The sequence below is a fragment of the Podarcis erhardii genome (assembly GCF_964252035.2).
Source record: "Podarcis erhardii genome assembly, chromosome: 6".
Taxonomy (NCBI): Eukaryota; Metazoa; Chordata; class Lepidosauria; order Squamata; family Lacertidae; genus Podarcis; species Podarcis erhardii.
This window is the reverse complement of record NC_138510.1, coordinates 98,433,872-98,458,871: the sequence shown is the minus strand read 5'-3', so window position 1 is coordinate 98,458,871 and position 25,000 is coordinate 98,433,872. Positions and strand designations below refer to the sequence as shown.

Below are 25,000 nucleotides of genomic sequence, written 5' to 3'. Positions count from 1 at the left end.
ACTAAGCACCGAAGAGATAAGGGCACTTTCACTAACTACCTAAAGCCAGCAGCAAGCGCATTGTGCTCTCCTCTGCCAATCTTTACGAAAGTGGTAATGATTAGAAAGAGGATGATCACCCTCATGCATAAATAGAGATTACAAATGTGTCCTAAATAGCTGATGGGTTGCAAATGGTATACCTGGGCATAAACTCCCATTCAACCAGAAGCTCATTCAGAGGCCTTGGAGACGTGGCTGTTTAAATACAATGAGAAATATGTCCTTTGTCATGAGCTTATTATGAGCAGGGCAGTTTAGTTCTATGGAGTGCAGAGAGCTGTTTCCCCAGTCCTCTCCTATGCTGCATTTCAATTCAAACCTTGAGGGGTAGTCATGGTTGCCTGGGCCTGCACGTGCCACACAACGTGATGGGATGCTGTGGTGATTGAGTGGACTATACAGTTTCTGAATACAGATGGGGAGAAGCAGTGGCGTAGCATGGGGGGCACAGGGGTGGTTGCCCTGGGCACAAAATTGTTAGGGGGCGTAAAATTTGAGCAGCCAGTTCCGCCTCAGCATAGCTGAGTGCTTCTGTAAGCCTGGGTCCATTGAAAATGGCTTCTCCATGCAAATCAGGAAGTGACTTCTCTCTCTTTTTTTTAAATTAAACTTTTTATTAAATTTTTCCATAAAATCTCCAATCATACAAATTTTCACATCACATATTTTAACTTATTGGACCTCCCTCAACTCCTCTGACAATCATCCGTAGTTAAATTTCTATCTTCACATTCCTTAATTTTAATATTGCCTTTAAATAAAATTTTTCTATCCTCATTTACATTCTTGCAATATTCCTTATTTTTTTCACAAAGCTTCTTTAAAACACACTAGCATTGTGTGTTCCTCACATACAGTTTTCAAATATTCTCTGAATTTTCCCCAGTCCTCTAGAAACTTATGATCTCTTTGGAATCTAATTTTTCCAGTTAATTTGTCCAGTTCTGCATAGTCTGTTAGTTTTGTTCTCCATTCTTCCAAAGTCGGTACTTCTCCTTGTTTCCATTTTTGAGCCATCAATATTCTCGCTGCTGTTATTGCGTACTGAAAAAGTTTACAGTCCCTCTTATTTATTTCCTTTCTAGTTATTCCCAGCAGGAAGGTTTCTGGTTTCTTTACAAAGCTATATTTCAGCATTTTCTTTAACTCATTGTATATCATTTCCCAGAACCCCTTCACTTTCTTACATTCCCACCACATATGAATAAATGTACCCTCTTTCTCTTTGCATTTCCAACATTTGTTACAAGTTTTATACATTTTTGCTAATTTAACTGGTGTCATATACCATCTGTACACCATTTTCATAACATTTTCTTTTAACGTAGTACATGCTGTAAACTTCAGATTTTCATTCCATATTTTTTGCCAATCTTCCATATCTATATTATACCCTAAATCTCTGGCCCAGTGAATCATTACCACTTTTACTTCCTCATCTAACGTGTGCCATTCCAGTAAAATTTTATACATTTTTGAGATTATCTTACAATCATTATTAACAATTTCTGTTTGAAATTTTGAATCTTTTTCTTTATACCCTTTTTCCTTCACATCCTTTTTGAACATATCGCTTATCTGATAATAGTGCAGCCAGTCAAATACATGTTCTTTTACTTGCTCGTATGGTTTCAATCTCCATTTCTCTCCTTCTTTCACCACCAGATCTCCATAAGTAATCCATTCACTCCTCATATTAGTTTTTTTGACTCCTATTACCTCTAGTGGGGATAACCAATGTGGAACCCCCATTTCTAATATATTTTTGTATCTGTCCCAAACTTCAATTAGCGATTTCCGGAAGATATGGTTTTCAAACGATTTGTAACCCTTTTTCTTTTCTTTCCATAGATGCGCATGCCACCCAAATCTGTTATCAAATCCTTCTAAGTCCAGAAGTTTTGTATTTTTAAGTTTTATCCATTCTTTTAACCAGCAAAGACATGATGCCTCATAGTATAACTTCAAATCTGGCAGGGCAAAGCCTCCTCTTTCTTTTGCATCTGTTAGTAATTTGTATTTAATTCTCGGCTTTTTGCCCTGCCAGATATATCTTGAAATCATTCTTTGCCATTCCTTAAAAATCGTCACTCCTTTTAATATTGGAATCATCTGAAATAAGAATAACATCTTTGGTAGCACCGACATCTTGATCATTGAAATTCTACCCCAGAAGGATAGTTTTAACCTTCCCCATACCTCCAGATCCTTCTTAATTCCATTCCACACCGGAATGTAATTGTTCTGGAACAAATCAATATTTTTTGGAGTTAACCATATTCCCAAGTATTTAACCTTTTTAACAATTTCAATACCCATTTGTTGTTGCAACACTTCCATCATTGTTTGTTCCATATTTTTAATTATAATTTTGGTTTTTTTCCTATTTAATATAAAACCTGCCACATCACCAAATTTTTCAATTTCCTCCAATACTTCAGTTGCACTATCCATCGGTTCTTCCACCGTTATAACCAAATCATCGGCAAAGGCTTTAACTTTATATTCATTTTGGCCTACTGTCACCCCCTTTATCCTTTCATTTTTCCTAATTGAATTCAGAAAGACCTCCAGGACCATTATAAACAGTAGAGGTGGAAACGGACAGCCCTGTCTAGTACCTTTTGATATTTTAATTTCTTCTGTTATCACGTTATTTACTATCAACTTCGCCCTTTGTTCCGTATATATTGCCTTAATTCCATTAAAGAAATCATTCCCCATCTCCATATGTTCTATATTTTTCAACATAAAATCCCATGATACATTATCGAATGCCTTTTCGGCATCTACAAACATTAACATTGCTCGTTTCTCATTCCTGGCTGTCAGATATTCCAAAATATTTATTATGTTCCTCACATTATCTCTCATCTGTCTGCCAGGAAGGAAACCTGCTTGGTCCTCATGAATGATTTCTTGTAATACCTTTTTTAGTCTCTTTGCTATTATTCCGGCGAAGATTTTATCAGGAAGTGACTTCTCCAGGCAATGAAACGACTCTTCTTTTCTTATCTCTGCAGCTGCTGGGTGATACGGACACTGTTAGGCAGTTGAATGTGCATGTATACTCCATCCATTTTACTCTCTCCCACCCACCCACCCACCCGCTCTGTGCGGCCCCAGGCACTGGCAACCCATGCTATGGCGCTTAGGAGGAGATACCTTTTCTAAACACTCCCTTATTAAACTCCCCCCTACACCACAAAACCCCTCTTTAGATGCACCTGTATGAAAAGTTCTAGTCTTGATTAAATTCTAACACTTGCTGGATCCAGGGTTTAGACCAAGAATGAATGAAGCTATTTGGTTAGCCACCCTTGTTCTGTAACAACGTGGACTCGAGGCAGCTCAACAGGTTTCTTGGGAGTTCCTCGGTGAGGTAGTAAAAATGGCACACAAGTCTCCTTGAAAGAGAGCTACCCCATCATTACTGTTATTGGTGATGAGACCAAAAGCTTAGCCAGAAGCCATGGTGTGAACGGAGGGCTAAACTGGACACGACACTAATCTCACTTAAAATTGCTCTCTTTTTACAAAATACATATGCAGTAGTGAACAGGTATACTGCAAAAGGGACTTCAATCCTTTCCACCCTTGACCCAAGCGGGAGCTCTCCTTCTCTGGGCTAGTAATGGGGTCCTATCAAAACTGCAGTGGAGAATGAGAAGGTTAATCCCACCGCAACACATTACAGTCTCAGTGAGAAGACAGTGGGATGGGGGTGAGAAACACCTATTAACTGGTGGGGGGGGATAAAAGACAATTCCAGTGACGCATTTAGTTTCATGTCTGCTTTGGCCCAAGTGTGTGATTAGCAATCACAATAAAATATTTGCAAGCTCTTCTGCAACACATATGGGAATTCCTCAGCAGACAAGTTGCCTTGATGAGTTAATTGAAGAAAGGTGAATTACAGATGTTTTAAATACATGAGTAAATAATAGAAAGGGTTCCCTGATGGTACAAAGTTTTAAAACTACTGCACTCCCAGCATTTATTGCATTTGGTATTTGCATTGGATATGAATTGTTTATATATACAACTGTTGGAACTCTTTTTATATATGCACTTGTTTTATATATGTTTTCACTGGACTGTGAAATTGCTTCAAGATGCTTCATAGGAACAACAGTACATAAAAAGCTGGACCTGAAGTGTAGCACTAGCAGTAGGAGCTGAATGACACTACAATTCCCCACTCTCATACCAAATTTAAGTGTGTGTGTCTCCAGAATGCTCACACACCAACTGGGCTTTCCATGATGCATTTATCTTCTTAAAAATATGCTGCACAAAATGAAATATTGAGGGGGGAAGCCCAAACATCATTTTGTAGATGAACTGCAAAATGTTGGTACCCTACTTATGGTTGTTAGGTGGAACCTATGGTTCCATTTCATTCGAATGGAACAACAGCAACAAACCCCTAAAAACTGAAAATGGTTCACACATTCAAGCCTTAAACAGTTTCCCCCTTTTTCAGATGGAGTGGCTGCGTTTCGTGCATTCCTAAAGACTGAGTTCAGTGAAGAGAACCTGGAATTCTGGCTGGCTTGCGAGGAGTTCAAAAAGACACGGTCCACTGCCAAGCTGGCTTCCAAGGCACACAGAATTTTTGAAGAATTTATTGATGTGCAAGCACCACGAGAGGTTAGTAGATACAAGAAACTATTATTCTGGCAGGATGAATCTTGGAAACAAGGGTGGTGGAGAGCAGCAGAGAACCCACCACTCACCACTCTTCCTAGGATTGGGGGCCACTTGTGGAACCTCAGTCTATTTGTTTGTTTGTTTGTATCTATTTCTATACCACCCTTCATCGGAGGATCACAGGCCAGTTTACAGAATAAAAACACAAAATACATAATATAGTGCCACAGTTTATAACCTGGGGGGGGGGGATCAGGCAATGTGTGCTCACCCCTGGTATGTTTGCACATACCACTACGCCATGGCTGGATGGATGTAGAAGCTAACAGCTATTCAGGGATCCCTCTCTGCAGAGAAGAAGGCTGCCCACAGTCTTTTCCACATGGGCGTCGTTAGAGGAAGCATTGATTTGAGCTCTGCGTCAGTCGTGCGGTTTTTATTAGTTTTATCAGCTTTTTATTAGCTTTTATCAGTTCTAGTATTTTATCGCTTAGTATTTTTTTCTTAATTACTATAATCACAAAGTTTAGGCTAAAAGTTTTAGAGAAAGCCCTGGAAAGTCTCGGAGAAAGCCTTAATTAGCTCCAGCTTGACTCAATCTACCAACTACTTATCAGCAGGAGAGGAGATCAAACGCCCTAATCTTGGAAGGACTCTGAGTTTCCTGATTTACAGCAGAAAATAGTAGCGGCTGAATCTCCGTGAAAATGTCCAAGAAAAAGAAGCGATCGGCTTCATCTCCACAAGTGAGCCCACAGCAGAAGTGCAATGTCTTTCCCACATGACTGTATAGTTGCAAGAACAGCATAATACAGTGGGCATGAGCTACAGCCACTTGGGTTTAGATATGCACTCAGACCTAAAACTTGATAGATGGCAAGTTCCAAAAGGTGTTTGTAAGGGATAGAATGGATACAGCAGGACTTGCTTCCCAGTAAATATGCACTAACATGCACAGAAATATGCTTCATATTTCAAATATGCAGAGAAATATGCTTCATGGCATTACAATAAAGATTAGGCAATTCAGAAATTACTGTAATTTGCTGATCTAGAGAAGGATCCTAAAACTTGGGTTACCAGATGTCCAATATTTTAATGATCCTACTGCCTGTTTGTCAGGTGATCAGTATTAAAATATGAGATGCCAATGCATCTCAGATGTGGTCCAGCCTTGGTTCTTTCATTGCCTACCTACTCATCCAGCTTGCTGCATCTTTCACCTGGCAAGTTCCATCATTGCACTTGGCCCAATATGTTTCACCCTGATTTTGCCCCCAAATCTACCACACCGCTTGGCCAGTTTGGTTAAAATTAAAAGTTGACAATGCTAGCTGAAATTCTACATGGCTGCACATGTGTCATTGAGCCAAATGTACTCCAGGTTTGCTTTTCAGCTCAAAAGTGATGAATTAAATTTGACAGTGTGACAAAAATGCTGTATTTTATTATGGATGGTGGGCGGGGGAAGTTAAGAATTGCCCCTGCTGCCTCACACAAATTACATTTGTGTTTCTTTCTCAGGTGAACATAGACTTCCAGACCCGAGAGGTGACAAGACGGAACATACAGGAGCCCTCACCAACGTGCTTTGACCAGGCCCAGGGCAAAATTCACAGCCTTATGGAAAAAGACTCTTACCCCAGGTTCCTAAGGTCAAAAATGTATACAGACCTGCTGTCTCAAACCCAGAGGAGGCTCAGCTAGAGCAGAGATGGAGACTCCCCTCCTTAGATACCATGAGTTTCCTGCACCCGCCAAATCCATTTCCGTATGTGAAATTAAGTTCATTGGTGTTACAACAGCGGTAGAATGAGAGGGGGAGCGGAAGAAGCATGAAGAGTTGGGCTGTATGTGTGTGTGTAAAACATTTCTCAGCATGAGTCCAGTGTTCTCTTTGGGTCCTTGTGTGTGTGCGTGTGTGAGCAGACACCTATATTTTTAACTTTAGCAAATGCACACACACAACACTGAAACACTTCATAGGTGGTGCTGTTTTCAGGAACATAACATCTGAACTACATTTTATGCTGAATTCACTGGTCGTGAAGCCAGGCTTCCTAATTCCTTTACTACACTAGGCTAGTCAGTAAATGGTCATCTGTGCTGGACCACAAAGCCGATCCAGAAAGAGCATCTGGAGGGTCAGAGGCTGGCCTTGTCGAGAAGCGCCAGAAGCAAGCGGCCAGAGGTGCAAGGCACCATGCAGAAAGGACAGTCAAATTGCAGTAAGTGGTCAGCCAGAAGGACATAGACCAGCAGGTAGCAGATGTATGCCTCAGCAGATGTTTAAAAAAGGGAGAGGCAAGACAGACAAGGCTCTAGACTTGGCCTGGAGTGATTGACAGCCTGGCCAAATAAAACCAAATCTCTTTTCGGGTGGGGCAAAGCGGAGGCTTGAGATGGATGGCACAACCGGTTTCCCCTTCGCTTTACCACCCGGAATAGCTTATCACAACCAGCCTGTTGATAAGAAAGCTTTGAATTCAAACCCTGACAAGAAGATTCTACATTCTTTTCCCCTGTATGTTCAGGCAGTTGATTTATTTTCCTTACCTTATTCAATAGGTTTTCAGACTGCTTTTAAGGCAAAACTGTATCCCAAAGAGGTTCACAATACATAGCCATAATAAAATCCAACAATAAAACCCATTCAAACATAATATCCAGTATCACCAAAAGTTATATAGGCCAACCTACCACAGAAAAAAGAAAAATAACTCAACCCTAAAAAGCAGTGTCCCAGATTAGTCTCCAATGTCCATGATAAAAAGATGACCCAATGTCTATTTAAAATTAAGGAGAGATGGGCTTGCCTGATTTCACTTGGAATCAAGTTCTATGACTGGGAAGCCACCACTGAAAAGACCTTCTTTGACAACACTCTGATAGGCTGTTGGAGCTGGGGCATACGAGAGAGTTAAAGCTGTGGTATAATGCACAGGACTCAGGCTAGCTCCTATGTGAAAAGAGAACAACACGGCTCCTTTTTACTTGGATTTGTATTGATGTGATCTTGAAACCGTCTCTGCCCCTTAAGTGTTATCCCTTGCCCCTCTATATACAGCCATCTAAATTATACTGTCATTGTAAGCCTCAGATATTTTGCATTTTAAGCTCCTGCTCCCACTTTGTTCTGAAGACTGGTGGGTGGGTTTGGGTTTTTTTGAACATGGGAAATAGAAGCAGGGAGTGGGCAGTGTACTCCTTCTGAAATCTACTTCTTCTTGCTTCTTGATTGCCTGGATGGCCCTTTCAAAGAACTGTGAATACACTTGTCATATTGCCAGTATAAAGAGGCAAAGGTCATTCTCCAAGAAGCCAAAAACATGAAACCTCCTTCATATATGGGCTGGGGTCCTCCTGCCCTTGAGTAATACAACTAGCTCTACAACTAGATCTGTTAGGATGCTAAAACTTATTGGCACCCTCACATATTAGTTCTTAGTTTCCCTCTGGGAAATTGTTCAAGTGGTGTCGATACAATTATCAGTTTGTGCTGTAGGAATACCCCTGTGATACTGGTGGTAAGAGAAAGAAATAAAAGGATGGCCAATCTCCCGGTAAGGTTGCCATCTCAGTATGCAGAATGGATTTATATTTTGCGAAAAGCTCCAGCTTTAAGCAGACCCAAGACGAGCTCAGATGAGCTGGTGCATCTCCTCACTCCATTCATGCTCCCTTCCTCCCCAGCAACTGCACTATGCAATATGATGTCTCTCACACCAAAGTGGGTAAGAGAAGGAGGGTAAATAAAGTGGTGCAGGAATGAGTGTGAGAAACTGAACCTGCAAAGCTTCTCCTAAAGAAACTGGAAGCCCATCTAAGTTCCAAAGTGGCAGATGTACAAAACATGCCAGAGAATTATCATTTTCCTGCTTCCATGCGCCAATGGATAAAAGTGGCACTGAACTCCACCATAATGCTATTTATCATCCTTACCACTGACTGTTATTTATTATTCACTGATTGATGTTGGTGCTGTGTGAACAATAAGAGGACATATGGACCCTCTTTGAAGGGGACCTGTTTAGAGGAGAAAATCTATCCCAGATGAAAATCCTAGTCTTGAAGAGCTGTTTATGTATGTGAGTATATAGATATTAGACATTATGCAGCATATATTTTTCTTCTTCCAATACAGCAGCATGCTCAGTTTTATGTGTATATGCAGATGTTGTATTCTATTACCTAAGAAACACAGCTTAAAATAGACTACGTAGACACCCGCTGTGTCATGATATTGGGCTCTGCAGTGAGCAAATATTTCAGGTCAAACTTTGAACGGGGGGCTGGGTGGGCATGTAAGGAAGAATAAGGAAACAAGGTTCTAATGATAAAAAGGAGCAAGGCTGAAAATGCATTTGAATCCGTGCTATCATGGGGTTCTGTGTCCTTCAAACACTGTGCACAGTACACAGCCGATTGCAAGCTCTGGTGTGATGCTGTGTGGTAGAGGGCGGGGGGTGGCTTCCTGCAGTAGCGTTTTTTGGATTAAAAAATCTGTACTCTCCTTGCGTTTCAAGGTTTGCACAGACTCACCTGACAATGTCTCTGTAAAGCATACACGGCATTAAAATGGCATTGACCATGACAACAAGTGAATCATAAAGTAGAATGGATTTTGTCGCATTTGCTTTTCCAGCTTAGTGGCAAAAGGGTGAGTACATACTGGTTCCTGAAGCTTTAACTTCAGCAGAGGCACACAGTGAACCAGATGTTTGATAGCACAAGACATTTGAGGCCAGTCAGAGGCAAAAATAAAAAATAAAAACCCAAACAGCATTCCATATGGTGGCATAGCACCAAACTAAATATATGACAATTTGCTGCCCTTTAATGGTACTCCAAAATCTGCCGCCTGACTCCCTTGACTAATGGTAAACAGGCTGTGTGTGGAATGACAGGCAAAACTGGAGGCAGTCGATCAAGATGAAGCACTAAGCAAATATGAACTCCAGGGACTGGAATGGAAATGCACTGGGTGCCTGTCTGGTCTCCTCAGAAACCGCTGTGCAGATGTGCTCCAACATGATTTAGTCGATTTGCCAACTCCAAAGCAATTTCATTTAATGGCAGAGGCAGCTTCAGACAACTGCTAAGGTGGCTGGCGTGCCTCCACAGCTGAACCACACATGCAGTAGAATATTTATTTAACAACCCATGAAGCAGTTTACAAAGGAAAATGGGCAACTATATTTAATAATATAAAACACTGTAACTGATAAAATAATAATTCTACTCTCTCATTACATTTCTGCTCCCTCAGCACTCTGATCTAAACCACTGAGCCTCTTGGGTCGATTGGAAGGTCAGCAGTTTGAATCCCTGTGACTGGGTCAGCTCCCATTGCTCTGTCCCAGCTCCTGCAGCCTAGCAGTTCAAAAGCATACCAGCGCGAGTAGATAAATAGGTACCACTGGGGCAGGAAGGTAAATGGCATTTCTGTGCGCGCTGGCTTCCGTCACAGTGTCCTGTTGCGCCAGAAGTGGTTTAGTCAGGCTGGCCACATGACCTGGAAATCTGTCTGTGGACAAACGCCGGCTCCCTCAGCCTGAAAGCGAGATGAGCGCTGCACCCCATAGTCGCCTTTGACTGGACTTAACTGTCCAGGGGTCCTTTACCTTTTACCTTAGCTGCCGGAACTCACCATGAACACCTCCCTTGTTCTCTTATAATGGCAATGGCACTCACCTGAGAGGTGCCAGAACTGAGTTCTGGCGAGTTCCAGCTGAAAAACGGCCCTGCTACAATCTATATATGGTGCAGCTTTCCTTGGACTTTTACCACATCAGAATGAAGGAGCAGGGTGCACAGATAAATTGAAAACTAAAGCACACAGACAACTAGCAGGTCAAGGGAAAATGGCAATCTACAAACCTCCCCTCCCCAGCATGCACAGGACATATTTAGAGGGGGAACGATTCAGGATTAGGCAGTTTCCATATAAAAGTTTTTGTGGATGCCACGTGTGTTGATTTTGGCGTTTGACACCTGCAAGCCGAATGGCGGCTGCCTAGCAAATGCTGAGCAAATCATTCAGAAGCAAATTTTTCAACCACTTAGTCTAGACTTACGGTAAGCAAGCAGACATGCAATTTGCTCTTTATTTTCTTCCAGACTGTCAACATGTACCACAAATAGCTAATTTAGGTACATGTAGGGAGGTAGGCCATTAAAAGTTGTGGACCAGAAAATTTTGTGGGCTTGTTTGCAAAGCTGTTCCGTAAGGCCTGATGCCTTCTTGTCCTTCAGTGCTCTTTAATCTTGCAGCATTAAGCAGCAATCCTGTAACACTTACAGGGAATACCTAATGAAGTCAACCTAGGATGGTTCATCATTCAGTATAGGCACAACATTCACACTGCTATTCTGGTAATGTAAACTTTTTGACCAAAAATTGCAGAGCTTCAGCACAAGTTTTCTGTCTGCATGCTATTTTATCTCTCTTAGTCCCAGAGAGTTAGTCCCATGGCTCCAATTACAGGAAGGAGATTCAATAATATTGATAACGTATAATGAAAGGAAACTTCTCATCTGAAAGCATTATAATTATTTTGGGTGACTGCTTTTCTGCAAGCAGCATCTCTCTCTTGGGAATGAAAATAGCCTAACAACCATTCAGAGTCAATTTTTAATGGGGGGAAATTGGCATCCACTGTGGGCTGTCATGCCAAAAGCACAGCCTCATATGTACTAAAATAGGCCTGTGATTAATGCTTTCCTCCTTGTATTAATAAATCAAGAGAAATGGGAGTTCAATTATTGCAATATTCTCTAATTTTCCATATTTTGTAAGAGATAACTATCCTTTCTTTCATTCAGCTCTTATGGGCAACCCAAGGAGAAAATATTCTCCCAAGGCTGCTGTTGCCTAAAGACATTACAGTAAAAGAAAGCAATTAGATTATATTACACTTGCGTACGCCTCTGGTGTCACATGCAAGAACAGGTGACAGCCAGTTTATATAAAATGTGGGGCACACAGAGAGCAATCAGCTGTTCAGAGTTCCCTGTGGCCTGGCATGTGTTCACAACCAGGCCACATGAAAACAGAACATGAAGTGGGGTAAGTTAAAAACTCTCTTAGTGAGCTGCCACACCACGTGGAACCCTGCAGGTGTGAAATGCTTCTCATACACCTTCTGTCTCACGGAATTGACCTCAAGAAATAGGACTTGGGATGTGGCTATTTAGATGTCCATATCCGGCATATGACTATGCAGAATGGAGCTCTGTAGGGTCTTAGTGGCCCCACTGCCCCAGATGAACCAGACTGAAGCTTGACACAGAGCCTGACTCCCACACAAGGTATCAGGGTGAGCAGAGACAGGAGGAAGAATTAGTCCCCACCCGTTTACAATTAAAAAGAAGAAGTGAAAACATAGAAAGCAGTTATCAGAAAAACGTCAAATACTGCCAGTGAATAAACTGATCCTTCTTGGAAAGCCTGGAGAAATAATATCTTTAAGAATCCAAGAAAATAAACAGTGGGTAGAATTCCACATCATGCTATTACAAACATTGTCAGCTTGGCAGATGGAACGCTTCCCCCCTCTCCTCCCTGTTGCTCAAGCAGAAGCCCTTGCACAGAGCCAGCAGTGCGGACTTGGGCCCTTGAATGTGGGTGCCCTGCGCACAGGCGCCACGCCACAACGTCATGACATCACGTCACGCTGTGCCATGATGATAGTGTGGCCTGGCACTATCATGATGGTGCCACAGTGGTGACGGGGCTGGAGCCTGCACCTCCACCGCGCCTCTTGAGGCCCGCTGCTGCCGCGGACACACCCTGCAAGCACACCCGTGGCCACAGCAGGCCCCAACAGAGGTCCCACGGCAGAGGGACAAGCCCCGGATCACTCATGCCACGGTGCCAGTGTACCAGAGGTAAGGCGATGGCAGGGGGTGGTGGGGGGTTGTGTGGCAGCAGCTGGACAGCCACAGCCACAAAATTGTGGGTGCCTGGGCCCCCAGGAATTGGTGCCAGTGCACAGAGCTTTGGCTAATGGGAGTGTGTGTCAATGGAAAATGTGTGAGACTGGGCAAGTGCCCCTGCTTTGAAGGACCTGGTCCACACCACCGTGGAACACCTCCCACAGTCCTGGACTTACAGAAGCCATCCCGGATTCAGATTTGATTTGATCCTGGAATGTCTCACTTTTCGTTCCTCTTTTCTTCAGATAAATGTTGGAGGGTATGGAGTTACACAACCCCCCAAGCCAGGGAGATAAGTAACTCTATAACCTTTAGAAGACATCTAAAGGCAGCCCTGTATAGGAAAGTTTTGTAAATGTTTTATTGTGTTCTTATATATGTCAGAAGCCACCCAGAGTGGCTGAGGCAACACAGCCAGATGGGTAGAATATTTTATTATTATTATTATTAAAGGAATAGGACATCCCCATTTTCATCAAAGAAATATTGGAATTCAGTGTGCCATCCAGTTAAGCCATCTCTTTAAATCTGCATACTTCATAAGACCGATAAATGTCATTGATCAATACTAGCTGGTCACAAATGGTCTTATAATTGCTACTGTGGTATTTTCATAATCCCACACATATAACAGGCAGCTCCATTGTCAGATATATATGTGGCAGAAACAGTACTCATAGCAGTTTACAATAAAATATAAAAATAAATGCATCTAAAAACAGAAGTAAACCATATAAAATGAACCATTTAAAAGACACAAACAACAGAGCAGGTGTCGAGTATAAGCAATATAAGTATGACCAATCTAGTAATCAGTACTCAAGGCCTCTTGGGTCAGTTTTACACCTGGGATGGCTAACCTGAGCCCTCCAGATGTGTGGGAATGGCAGAGTTAGGACCTCATCACAGGCTTCCTGAATCCAAGGACAATTGCAGGTTGGACTGGAACCATCATCCCTGAGACCTGCAGGTATAGGGTGGTATAAAAATGTAATAAATGATAAATAATAATAATCCAGTTCATGGCAATCTGGCAAGGTGCCGGATGAAAGATGAAGATGGGAGTGGGAGGATGGATCCTGCCCCAAATTCTTTTCATATCTGCTACTGTTGGGCTCATTTAGTGAGTCACACAAACCCAACAGATCAATAGCGACTCATGCAATTCACATTTTGTATGGCTGATGATGCCTTTGACATCATCTCTGGAACTGCCCTGTAATTTAAACTGGAATGTTGCCATTTGACTCTTACAGTAAAGACGTAATAGACATAAAATGAAAACCTCTTTATCTCTCTTGTGTGGGTGGGAATCCCTAAGATAAGGTAGTGCATTATCAGAAGTATGTTATAGTGATATGTGGGAAGGAAAACAGGAACCACTCTTTTTAGAAAGAGAAGCAAGCTGTAAACATCAAAACAACAGATCCTCCAGAACTGGATGGTTGCCCCGGTCTGACTTTAGCATAGGATGGATGCCAAACAGAAACAACCTTTAAAAGAAATGCAGCCAGGCTACTGGACAATCATATAAAATAATGGTTTTCGCACTGTCTGCTTAGTAACTCTGTGGAAGCCTATCAGGGACTTCTCAAGCTGCAAATCAGATGGTGAAAGGCAGCTTGTCCGCTATTTCCATCTTTCTCTTTGCAGCTGCAGGGAGTATATTGAAGAAGATGAGTTTGGATGAAGAAGAGTTTGGATTTGATATCCCGCTTTATCACTACCCGAAGGAGTCTCAAAGCGGCTAACATTCTCCTTTCCCTTCCTCCCCCACAACAAGCACTCTGTGAGGTGAGTGGGGCTGAGAGACTTCAGAGAAGTGGGACTGGCCCAAGGTCACCCAGCAGCTGCATGGGGAGGAGCGGAGACGCGAACCCCGTTCCCCAGATTACGAGTCTACCGCTCTTAACCACTGCACCACACTGGCTCTCATGTGCAGAGTTCGTGCAGGATGATGGTGAGGATCCAGCATTCAAACCCTTCCTCTGTAACACCAGCTGTGATATCAGGCTCACAAGGCCTGAAGGTAGAAATCTGCAAGCCACTGCAGATGTAGAAGGTAACAACAGATCTTTTCCTCACCTCTGCCAGCCTTTAAAGGAAGCACGAGCCAATTCACAGAACAGCTGACAAGTGGCATTGGGTAAACCAATAAGCCCCTGGTTACATGTAAATCACTGCAAAGCCTACATTCTCAGCCACAAACCAAGGCCTCTAGGAAGCAGGGAAAACAACAGCCGGCACTTTGTTTGCTTAGCTATATTTCATACCACACTGTGGCACGAAAGCTTGCCCAAGCAGGTAGAATGGATGCTTCTCCCTGATGTGCTACCATGGGGAGCCCAGCAGAAAAGGCTGGATGTTACTCCAGAGACAATAATCAGAGAAGCAAATAAGGTGTTCAGGGAGCAATCCACTTTCACGGGCGAGCTAGTTCAGTCAGACATGGGATGAAATTGCTCACCATCAGTGCAGAGCCACCAGCATTTCACATGATCGCTATATGAGTCTCTTTATAAATCTGTTTTATGGACTTCCGCAGTATAATACATGTGGTAGTGTAGAGCAGCCTACTGAAAACACATAGGCATGGTGCAGACAGCTGCCTGCATTTTTATGCCACCTCATGCCACCCTTCTCCCATAGTACAATGGAAAGCTGAATCTTTCTACTCCAAGCCTGAGACTCTTGCTCTCCTCACCCTGCTCATTCTCACATGTACAATACATGTACAATATGTGTCGGGCGCAACAGGAAAATAAGGGGTTCATTTAGACAAGTCCCATTGAAAATTGCAAACACTATAAACAGCTCATTGTTCTTTTCTAATCAAGCACTTTTGTTCTGCCATCAGCAACTGACTGCACTTTCTCTCTACACTTCAAAATTGCTTCTTTTGAAGCATTGCAGCCCTTTCTGCTTTCTTCAGTGGGTTTTGCCAGGCAAAATTATGTTTCTCTGTCCAACTGAAGCGACTTATCTTTGCCATTTTTGTAAGTGAAAATGGATGGGATTCTGAGTCATATTTGTTTGCGTAGTAAGATACTGGAGGAAGCAATGTTTCATGCAGAAATGACCAATTTGCAGATGTGCCCACCAAAACTGGCAGTAAAGAAGCTGCCTCATAAGTCAAAATGATCCCTCTAGCCATTTGCTGTCAGTCCTGACTAGCAGCCCCAATCCAAGACCTCAGATGGGAGTCTTTCCTACTATTTGTAACTTACAACTGTTTTCTCAAGGAAGCTTGAGACCTTTTACAAACACAAAGCACATACATCCTGCCTGCCCTGAGTTACCCAGGTCAGACGTTTGGGGCACTTTCATATGGCAATCTTGGCTGCACACCCACAATAGATTTAAAACCCCAAGAATCCTGAGAACTGTAGTTTGTTAAGATGCTGGGAGGGATAAACTATAGTTCCCATGATTCTTTGGGGAAGTGCTTTGTATGTATGGTGCATGTGCTTAGTGCTGCTGATGCATTTAAGTTCTGTACAACATCCACACAATGTCATGCTCATCATTGCTGCCCTATATTATTTCCCCATTTAATCTGGATTTCCCATTTCCATGGAAAATCAATGATTAGGTTTAAAAACCCCCAACAACAACACACCCAAACCTGTGGAAATGGTAAATCCAGATTAAAAGGGGATGGAGTGGTATTTTGAAGAGGACGTCATTGTGTGGACGCTGTAAAAAACTTGCATGCATGAGCAGTACCAGCTCCGCAGTAAGTGGCTGCTTATTGAATCATAGAATCATAGAATCATTGAGTTGGAAGAGACCACAAGGGCCATCAAGTCCAACCCTCTGCCAAGCAGGAAACACCATCAGAGCACCCTCTAAGTCTTGGACTCACTGTGGACTCTGTGTTGCTCACAGGTAAGTCGATGAAGAGACAAGCACACAGGAAGGACAGCACTGTAGATTTATTGAAACATAAAGCTGCCTTTGAAAGCTGTAGCCTTCTGTTGCCTTCCTCCCTTCTCCCTCCAGAACCCCTGGAACAGGCGTGGGGGATCTGTTTCACCCCGAGGGTGCGGAACCTTCTGGGAGCTCCATGCCTGTGGCAGATGTGGCCAGAGGCAAAGCAGCAACAACATCCCAGCCACGCAAAAGCCAGATCCCAGCCCCTGCATCTCCCCGCACAAGAGGCACAATCATTCTTCATGAGCGTGGCCTGCGGAGAGGCTGTGTTCTGGGGCAGATAAAAGGGCGCAGAGAGCTGTGCTTGGCCTCCAGCCTGAAGCTTCCCACACTCCTGCTGTTTCCAGTCCCTGCTCCACGTTATAAGGCTCATTATTCCTCCGCAGCAGGGGGTTGGACTAGAGGACCCTCAGGGTCCCCCACCTCTACAATTCTAAGATTCTAGAAGGCTGCATACACACCATGCATTTAATGCAAGCCCCCAATAACAATGGGAACTGTAGTTTCCCCCTCACGGCACCAGAACTCCACCACTCACTAACAAACTTCAGTTCCCAGGATTCTGGGGTGGGGGGATATGCCAAAAGTGCAGGCAATGTAGGTGGGCAAGGACTGCGATAGGATGGCTGGAAGCTAAAAATGCATCAGGGCCTCAGGCAGAGTCCTCCTTTTGTGGAGCAGCCTCCATGTTAGTTGACTCCTGACACTGATAGCCTTCCTTAAGCATCTGGGTGTACAGAAGGCTTCCTGCTGTTCTTCTCTGGGCAACCTGCGTGCTCTGCTTGATTCTCTTTGCAAAGTCCCCCCTTGCTTCTCAGAGAAGATGGTGGTGCCATTTAGTATTCAGTTCACACATTTTCTTTCCTGTTTTTCTCTGGACTGAAATCATTAAACCAGAATTGGCCTGTCAGTCTTCTGCAGTTTCCTCCTCTCCCTTCCGCACCCTCTTTCATCTGTCAATTCCCCTTCAATTTATTCTCCTTTTTTGTGCGTGCATGTCTCTCCACTCACCTTATATGCCAGTTCACTTCTCTCTAAAGCATGAAACAGAAATCTTCCCCTTACTGTTCCCTAATTTTGCTCCTTACCTCCTTCAGTCCTGCAGGTATATCTGTTATACTGAGCAAGGAACAAGAGGTGATGGTTCTGAATTTGCTGAACATGGTGGCAGCCATTTTGTCCTGTCCGGACTCCATTTTGGGGACCAAAACTTGCTCTCAGTAAAGTAGCATGAACTGGAGTAAGTGTATTCAGTGCTTCCTTCCCAGTATACGCAGGTTCAGTTTGCCACTTGCTGGGAGCCAGTTTATGGGTTTTATCGGTCTACCTGCCTGTCCTTATGCTTAAATGCTAATTTGAGGTTTACGAAATGGTGTGTAGTGTTTTTATTATTATTTATTAAAGTTATCCATTCTGAAGGAAATCAGCCCTGAGTGCTCACTGGAAGGAGAGATCCTGAAGCTGAGGCTCTAAGACTTTGGCCACCTCATGAGAAGAGAAGACTCCCTGGAGAAGACCCTGATGTTGGGAAAGATGGAGGGCACAAGGAGAAGGGGGCGACAGAGGACGAGATGGTGGGACAGTGTCCTTGAAGCCACAAACATGAGTTTGAGCAAACTGGGGGAGGGAGTGTGTTATGTACTGAGTTGAATAGGATCCAAACTGCAGCAGTCTGATTGGTCCTAGAACAATAGGATCCAAATTGCAGCAGTCTGATTGGTCCTAGAACAATAGGATCCAAATTGCAGCAGTCTGATTGGTCCTAGAACAATAGGATTCAGAATGCAGCAGTCTGATTGGTCCTAGAACAATGCAGCAGTATGATTGGCTGGCAGGAACCACCCAATCATGCTCCAGATATAAGTGAATCCACAACCTGATTGGCTTACAGTAGAATTCCAGAATTAGCCAATCATGTGCAGCCCATTGTGTAAATAATGTATATAAAGCAGATACTTTGAGGGGACTTTCATTCATTCCTCCTCACCACTATGAGCTGAATAAAGAGCATGAAATCACTTTGCGACTCTGAGTATATTTCACTGGCGACGAAGGTGGGATCCCGCTGAGCTGACTGCCACACACAGCACCGCAGCACCGCCACCTGCCGCACCGCTGCCTCGCACCGTGTATGCAGGCTTCAGCTCCGGGACACAAGGAACTCAGAATGGCAACCGACAGCAGCTTCTCACCGTTCAACCCAGCATCTGGAGACTGGGAAGCGTACGCCTCCCGTTTCACCTTCCTCCTAGAAGCCAAAGGGGTCACCGATGAAGAAGACGCCAAAAAGAGGGCGATATTCTTCAGCGTCTGCGGAGAGGAGACGTTTGAAATCGCCCGGGCTCTCCTTGCACCTGAAGACGTCGCTACTGTTCCATACAGAACAATAATGGAACAGCTGAAGGGGCACTTTTCGCCGCAGCCCTCAGTGGTGGCTCGTCGAAATGCCTTCTACGCAAAGCGGCAAGCCCCTGGGGAAACCATAACTGGGTTTGTGACCTCTCTCCGCCAAGCCGCCCAGTTCTGCAACTTCTCAGAGCTGCAGAACATGCTTCGGGATCGCCTCGTCGGTGGCCTGAAGGATGAGAAGCTGCAACAACGCCTCTATGCTAAGAAGGACCTAACATTCCAGGTCGCTCTGGAGGAGGCCCTGGCAACGGAAGCTGCCAAGAGGTCGACGCAAGAGGCACGGCCGAGCCAGCCATCCCAACCGAGGGTCCACCACGAAGACCTCACCGACGACTCAGGATCCAACAGGGAGGAGGTGCACCGAGTACAGCAGCGCACTCAAGCAGCCCACACACCACAGCTGCCTCGACGAGAAGGAGGGAACTGCGCAAGCTGCAGAGAAAGTCACGAGAGGAGGACCTGCCGTTTCCGCAACACAGAGTGCAGGCAGTGCAGAAAATCGGGACACATCGCCCGGGTGTGTCGAGCTCGGCCCACCCGACGCCAGGCATCAGATGACCAATCCAAGAGCCCCAGGTCCCGGGGCCCAACGCACCAAGGCAACTCGACGGAGCTCACGGACTTCCAGGTATACCAGTTGCCCCACCCCAACGTAGAGAAAATTTATATAGAGGTACAGATAGAGGGGGCCCCATGTCGCATGGAGCTTGACACGGGTTCAACTCTATCCATAATCTCGGCAAGGACCTTAAGGAAACTGTGTCCTACTGGGGGTCCCAAACTCAGGCCGGCCCCATTCACCCTCCGGGACTTCCAGAAACGTAAGGTCCCCACAATGGGGGTGGGGACCTTCAGGGTGCAATACCGAGGGCGGACGCGGCAACTGGACTTGCTTGTGGTCAAGGGCCCCTACATTAGCTTACTGGGATTGGCATGGTTTGGACCACTGGGGCTAGCCATCACCGGAGTGAACCACACTACAAGTGGACGTGGACGCCATATGCAAGGAATTTCCAGGGGTTTTCGATGGGAAATTGGGACAGTATACGGGCCCCCCCATTGCTCTACAGCTTGACCCCACAGTACGACCGGTCAGGCTCAAGGCCCGCCGGGTCCCGTTTGCCCTGAAACCCCGGATAGACGAGGAATTGGACCGGCTAGTGGAGCAAGGAGTGCTGGAGCCGGTGCCTAATGCCCCCTGGGAAACCCCAATCGTCACACCCGTCAAGCCTAATGGTTCGGTCCGCATCTGCGCAGACTACAAATGTACCATAAACAAGGCCCTCACGGCCCATGCATACCCAGTGCCAGTGGTCAGCCATGTCCTTGCCTCCCTGGCTGGGTCGAAAATTTTTGGCAAGCTGGACTTGGCCCAAGCATATCAACAGCTACCAGTAGATGAGGCCACAGCAGAGGCACAGACGATTGTGACGCACAGAGGAGCGTTCAGGGTAAAGCGGCTGCAATTCGGTGTCAGTGTGGCACCAGGCATATTCCAGAATCTAATGGACTTGCTCCTTAAAGGGATTCCTGGCGTCACCCCCTTCTTCGAAGATGTGTTGATTGCCGGGCCCACACCAGAGGAGTTTGAGGACCGCCTCCGCACCGTTCTGCACCGTTTCCAGATGGCGGATCTCAAGGTGAAGCGGGAAAAATGTCTACTAGGAGTGCCTCAGGTGGACTTTCTGGGATTTATGGTGGACGCAGAAGGGGTCCACCCGACTGGGGACAAGGTACGGGCCATTTGTGATGCCCCAGCGCCCAAGAGCAAGACTGAACTTCAGGCCTTCTTGGGACTATTGAACTTTTACCATTCCTTCCTTCCCCACAAGGCGGCGGTAGCGGAGCCCCTACACAGACTCCTGGACAAGCGGGCCCCTTGGGTGTGGGGCCAGCGCCAGGAGGCTGCATTCCAGGCAGTCAAGGACTTGCTTGTCTCAAACTCGGTCTTGGCACACTTCGACGAGAGGCTGCCGGTGGTGCTAGCATGCGACGCCTCACCCTATGGCATTGGTGCTGTCCTGGGACACCAACTCCTGGATGGAAGAGAGGTACCGGTAGCATACTTTTCCTAGACACTCAACGCAACCGAGCGGAATTACTCGCAAATAGACAAGGAGGGTCTGGCAATCGTGAAGGGAGTAAAAAAATTCCATGATTTCTTGTACGGGCGGCCCTTCACCGTGGTGACTGACCACAAGCCGTTGCTTGGCTTGTTTGCCCCCGAAAAGCAGACCCCCCAAGTGCTGTCTTCTCGCGTCCTCAGGTGGTCAATTTTCCTTACCAGCTACCAGTATGCGCTGATTCACCGCCCGGGGAAGGCGATGGGCCATGCGGACGCCCTCAGCAGGCTACCACTACCGGAAACAGGCCCCGACCCAGCACCTGCACAAGAGGTTATGAGCCTGGAGCTGCTTCCCGACCGCCCCATTCAGGCACAAGAAGTTGCACACCATTCCAAGAAAGATACGGTCATCTCCCGGGTCCTGGACTGGGTGTGGAGGGGATGGCCCAGCAGCAGCCCTGGGTCAGAATTCACTGGCTACACAACCCGCAAACATGAACTGTCGGCCCACAAGGGGTGCCTGTTATGGGGAAGCAGGGTTGTTGTTCCCCAGCCCCTCCGCAAAAGGGTCCTCACAGCCCTACACGAGACACACCCAGGGGTAGTAAGAATGAAAGCCCTGGCCAGGAGTTATGTGTGGTGGCCGGGGATCGACGGAGAGATAGAGGCCTGGGTCAAACACTGCCAGGCCTGCCAAGAATCCCGCCCAGATCCCCCAAGGGCCCCAGTCCAGTCCTGGGAGTCCGCCCGAGCACCATGGTCACGCCTGCATGTAGACTTCGCTGGCCCCTTTCAGGGGAAAACATTCTTCATAGTGGTGGACTCCTACACCAAATGGCTGGAAGTCGCACTGGTACCATCCACTTCTACATCCGCAGCCATCCGGGTACTACGCAGGCTGTTTGCAACCCACGGACTCCCTGACACTCTCGTCTCAGACAACGGGACTACATTTACGTCAGGAGAATTCCAAACCTTCACAGCGCAGAACACCATCCGCCACATCCGTTCGGCGCCATTCCACCCTGCCACCAATGGCCAAGCAGAACGCATGGTGTGGACCACCAAGGACACCCTTCGCTGCATGACGCAAGGGGATTGGGAGTACCGCCTTGCCACATTCCTCCTAGCACAGCACAGCACCCCCAGCTCAACGACTGGCCGGAGCCCCACTGAACTACTAATGGGTCGGCGCCTTGCAATCAGATTGGACTGCCTTCACCCCGATAGAGCTCAGGATGAGGTAGTGGTGGGGGAAGGCAGGAACCCCCGGACCTTTGAGGCCCAGGACCCAATGTATGCAAAGAATTTTGGGGCAGGCCCAGCATGGGTACCCGCCACAGTCACCAGGGTCACTGGCCCCGTGTCGTACGAGGTGCTAACGGATGGGGGGCAATGCTGGCACCGCCACTGCGACCAGATACCACGATGATTCCCGGGAGAAAACCAGGAGGAGGAAAGGTCAGAGGAGTCCCAAGGGAACAGAGGGACAGTGAGGCCCATAGAGCAGGAGGGGCCAGCAGGAGAGGCAGAATCAGTAAATACAGAGAGGACCCGCGAGGCCGAAAGGACACCGGAACCAGAACCACGACTGAGCGAGCCAGTTGCGCCAGACCAAACAGCCCCAGCACAGCCAGCATCCTTGGAACACAAGCCAGAACCTGAACCCCGGACCAGGGAACACCCCAGGCCACAACGCACACGTAGGCCGCCGGCGTACCTCGAGGACTATGAATGCGACCTCCCGGGCAGGACTGGAACTTAGAGGGGAGGGGTGTTATGTACTGAGTTGAATAGGATCCAAACTGCAGCAGTCTGATTGGTCCTAGAACAATAGGATCCGAATTGCAGCAGTCTGATTGGTCCTAGAACAATAGGATTCAGAATGCAGCAGTCTGATTGGTCCTAGAACAATGCAGCAGTATGATTGGCTGGCAGGAACCACCCAATCATGCTCCAGATATAAGTGAATCCACAACCTGATTGGCTTACAGTAGAATTCCAGAATTAGCCAATCATGTGCAGCCCATTGTGTAAATAATGTATATAAAGCAGATACTTTGAGGGGACATTCATTCATTCCTCCTCACCACTATGAGCTGAATAAAGAGCATGAAATCACTTTGCGACTCTGAGTATATTTCAGAGTGGAAGACAGGAGGGCCTGGCGTGCTCTGGTCCAGGGGGTCACAAAGAGTCGGACACGACTAAACGACTAAACAACAACAAAAATTATATGCCACCTTTCATCTGAAGAGCTCAGGCAGGTCACAGCATAAAAATACAAGATAAAAACACAAAACTCATAATAAAAACAAGAACAAAAACAAAGCAACCCCCCAACACATTTCAAAGGGTACTTAATGGACCCAAGGCCTGTTGGAAGAGGAATGTTTTGACCTGGCGCCTAAAAGCGTATAATGAAAGACATTCCACTTTACTCAACTCTAACTGGCCCAGATATATTATCTTACTATGAAGAAGGAATTTCAGAGTTTTAAAAAGAGATAAGGCAATGTCACTGATACTTGATGGCTGCATAGAATATAAGTGGGCCAGTGTGGTTGGAATCATTTTGTATTTGATGAAGTGAACCTTTCCTAATATACAGGTTTGTGGTGCTGCGCTTCATAAAATCCCAATGTACCCCAAAATGGAATAAAGGCATCTAGCCAAACTACATATTATGTTATTCATACTTTTTTTTAGAGTATGCTTGAACTTTCTAGATTTATTTTTAAGAAAAAGCAGGTGTAGGGCCTTGATCTGGAATCATACACTCCAAGTGTCCTGTTTTAAGTGGGGCATACTGGATCACAGAAGGCTTCTGTTTGGATCCCGGAATGGTTTTTTGGTCTGGAGCTCTGGTGCAAGACACTTGCTCGAGCGCAAGTCAGCAGCGTCTTCCTGGCCGGCACTCTGGGACGACCCTGCTGACAACTGCCAGAGCGCCTGATCAAAAGGTGTATCTCTCCTGACGTCCCATAGGAAAAGGATTCGTGTGATTTAAAATAGACATATACTGTACTGTAAACAGACAGAGAGAGAGAGTGAAATTGCTTTGAGATACTTGGGGAGTGATTCCCTGCCCCACTTTCACAGGGCCACTCTCAGAAGGAAATGACGGGGGGGGGGAATGAGGTGGTCCTTACCTTTTAAATACAAGTCAAAGTGTTTAAGTCAAAAGACAGGAGGGGGTGGAGTGAGTGTTTTGTGTGAATACACCTAGCTTAAAGGCATTAAAAACTACTAGAAAGGCTTACATGCACTTTTAAAGCTTTGTTTGTAATTCTAACTTTAGCAAAATCTTCCGGGGTACCACAATAAGCTGACAGGGCAGAAAGAGGCATCTGTCTCAGAGACATGCAGCTAGAGCGTGCTCTTTTGTTTTCCATCAGTCAAATGGACCATAATAGAGCCTGATGGGCAACACTGTCACATAACCAAAGCAGCTCTGCTTTTAGGTTTGATCCAGGAAAAGCTCCTCACTGTTCACTTCCCTAGGAGGTCTGTGTAATATCTGAACAGACACTGCAAGGCTTAGGGATGGGAGATCTTCCACTTTTGGTCTCCTCAAATCTCTTTTCTGATGAGAGCAGTTTTTGCATCTCATTTGGAAACCAAGGACCCAGAGTCTGCAGGAAGAATGGGGAGGCACACAATGCCAGATGCTTGAAGTCCAGTGTGAAGTTTCCACAGTCTGTGTTGATTTGGGGAGCCATGTCATCAGCTGGTGTTGGTCCACTGTGCTTCATGAAGTCCAGGGTCAACACAGCCGTCTACCAGGAGATTTTGGAGCACTTCATGCTTCCTTCCGCAGATGAGCTTTATGGGGATGCTGACTTCATTTTCCAGCAGGACTTTGGCAGCTGCCCAGACTGCCAAAAGTCCCAAAACCTGGTTCTATGCCCATGGGATTACTGTGCTTGATTGGCCAGCAAACTCACCTGACCTGAACCC

General features: G+C 45.7%; 1 protein-coding gene and 1 long non-coding RNA gene across 9 annotated transcripts in view; one reads left to right on the top strand and one right to left on the bottom strand.

The window, feature by feature from the left end:
- Positions 1–9,287, top strand: part of RGS8 (regulator of G protein signaling 8) — an 81,662-nt gene extending 72,375 nt beyond the window's left edge. For all 6 annotated transcript variants that reach the window (XM_081867384.1, XM_081867385.1, XM_081867383.1 and 3 more), the window contains exons 5-6: positions 4,529–4,695; positions 6,220–9,287. In XM_081867384.1, coding sequence (XP_081723510.1) covers positions 4,529–4,695; positions 6,220–6,402 — 350 coding nt within the window. In that variant the 3' untranslated portion in view covers positions 6,403–9,287. The remainder of the gene's footprint in view (positions 1–4,528; positions 4,696–6,219) is intronic.
- LOC309344759 overlaps positions 1–18,121 on the bottom strand; it is a 28,309-nt gene extending 10,188 nt beyond the window's left edge. For 2 of the 3 annotated variants that reach the window (XR_014157866.1, XR_014157867.1), the window contains exon 1: positions 554–631. This is a non-coding gene — a long non-coding RNA (uncharacterized lncRNA). Of the gene's footprint in view, positions 1–553; positions 632–17,654 lie in introns of those variants that run through there. The other variant, XR_014157865.1, reaches the window with a different exon arrangement.
- Between the last annotated feature and the right edge of the window lie 6,879 nt (positions 18,122–25,000).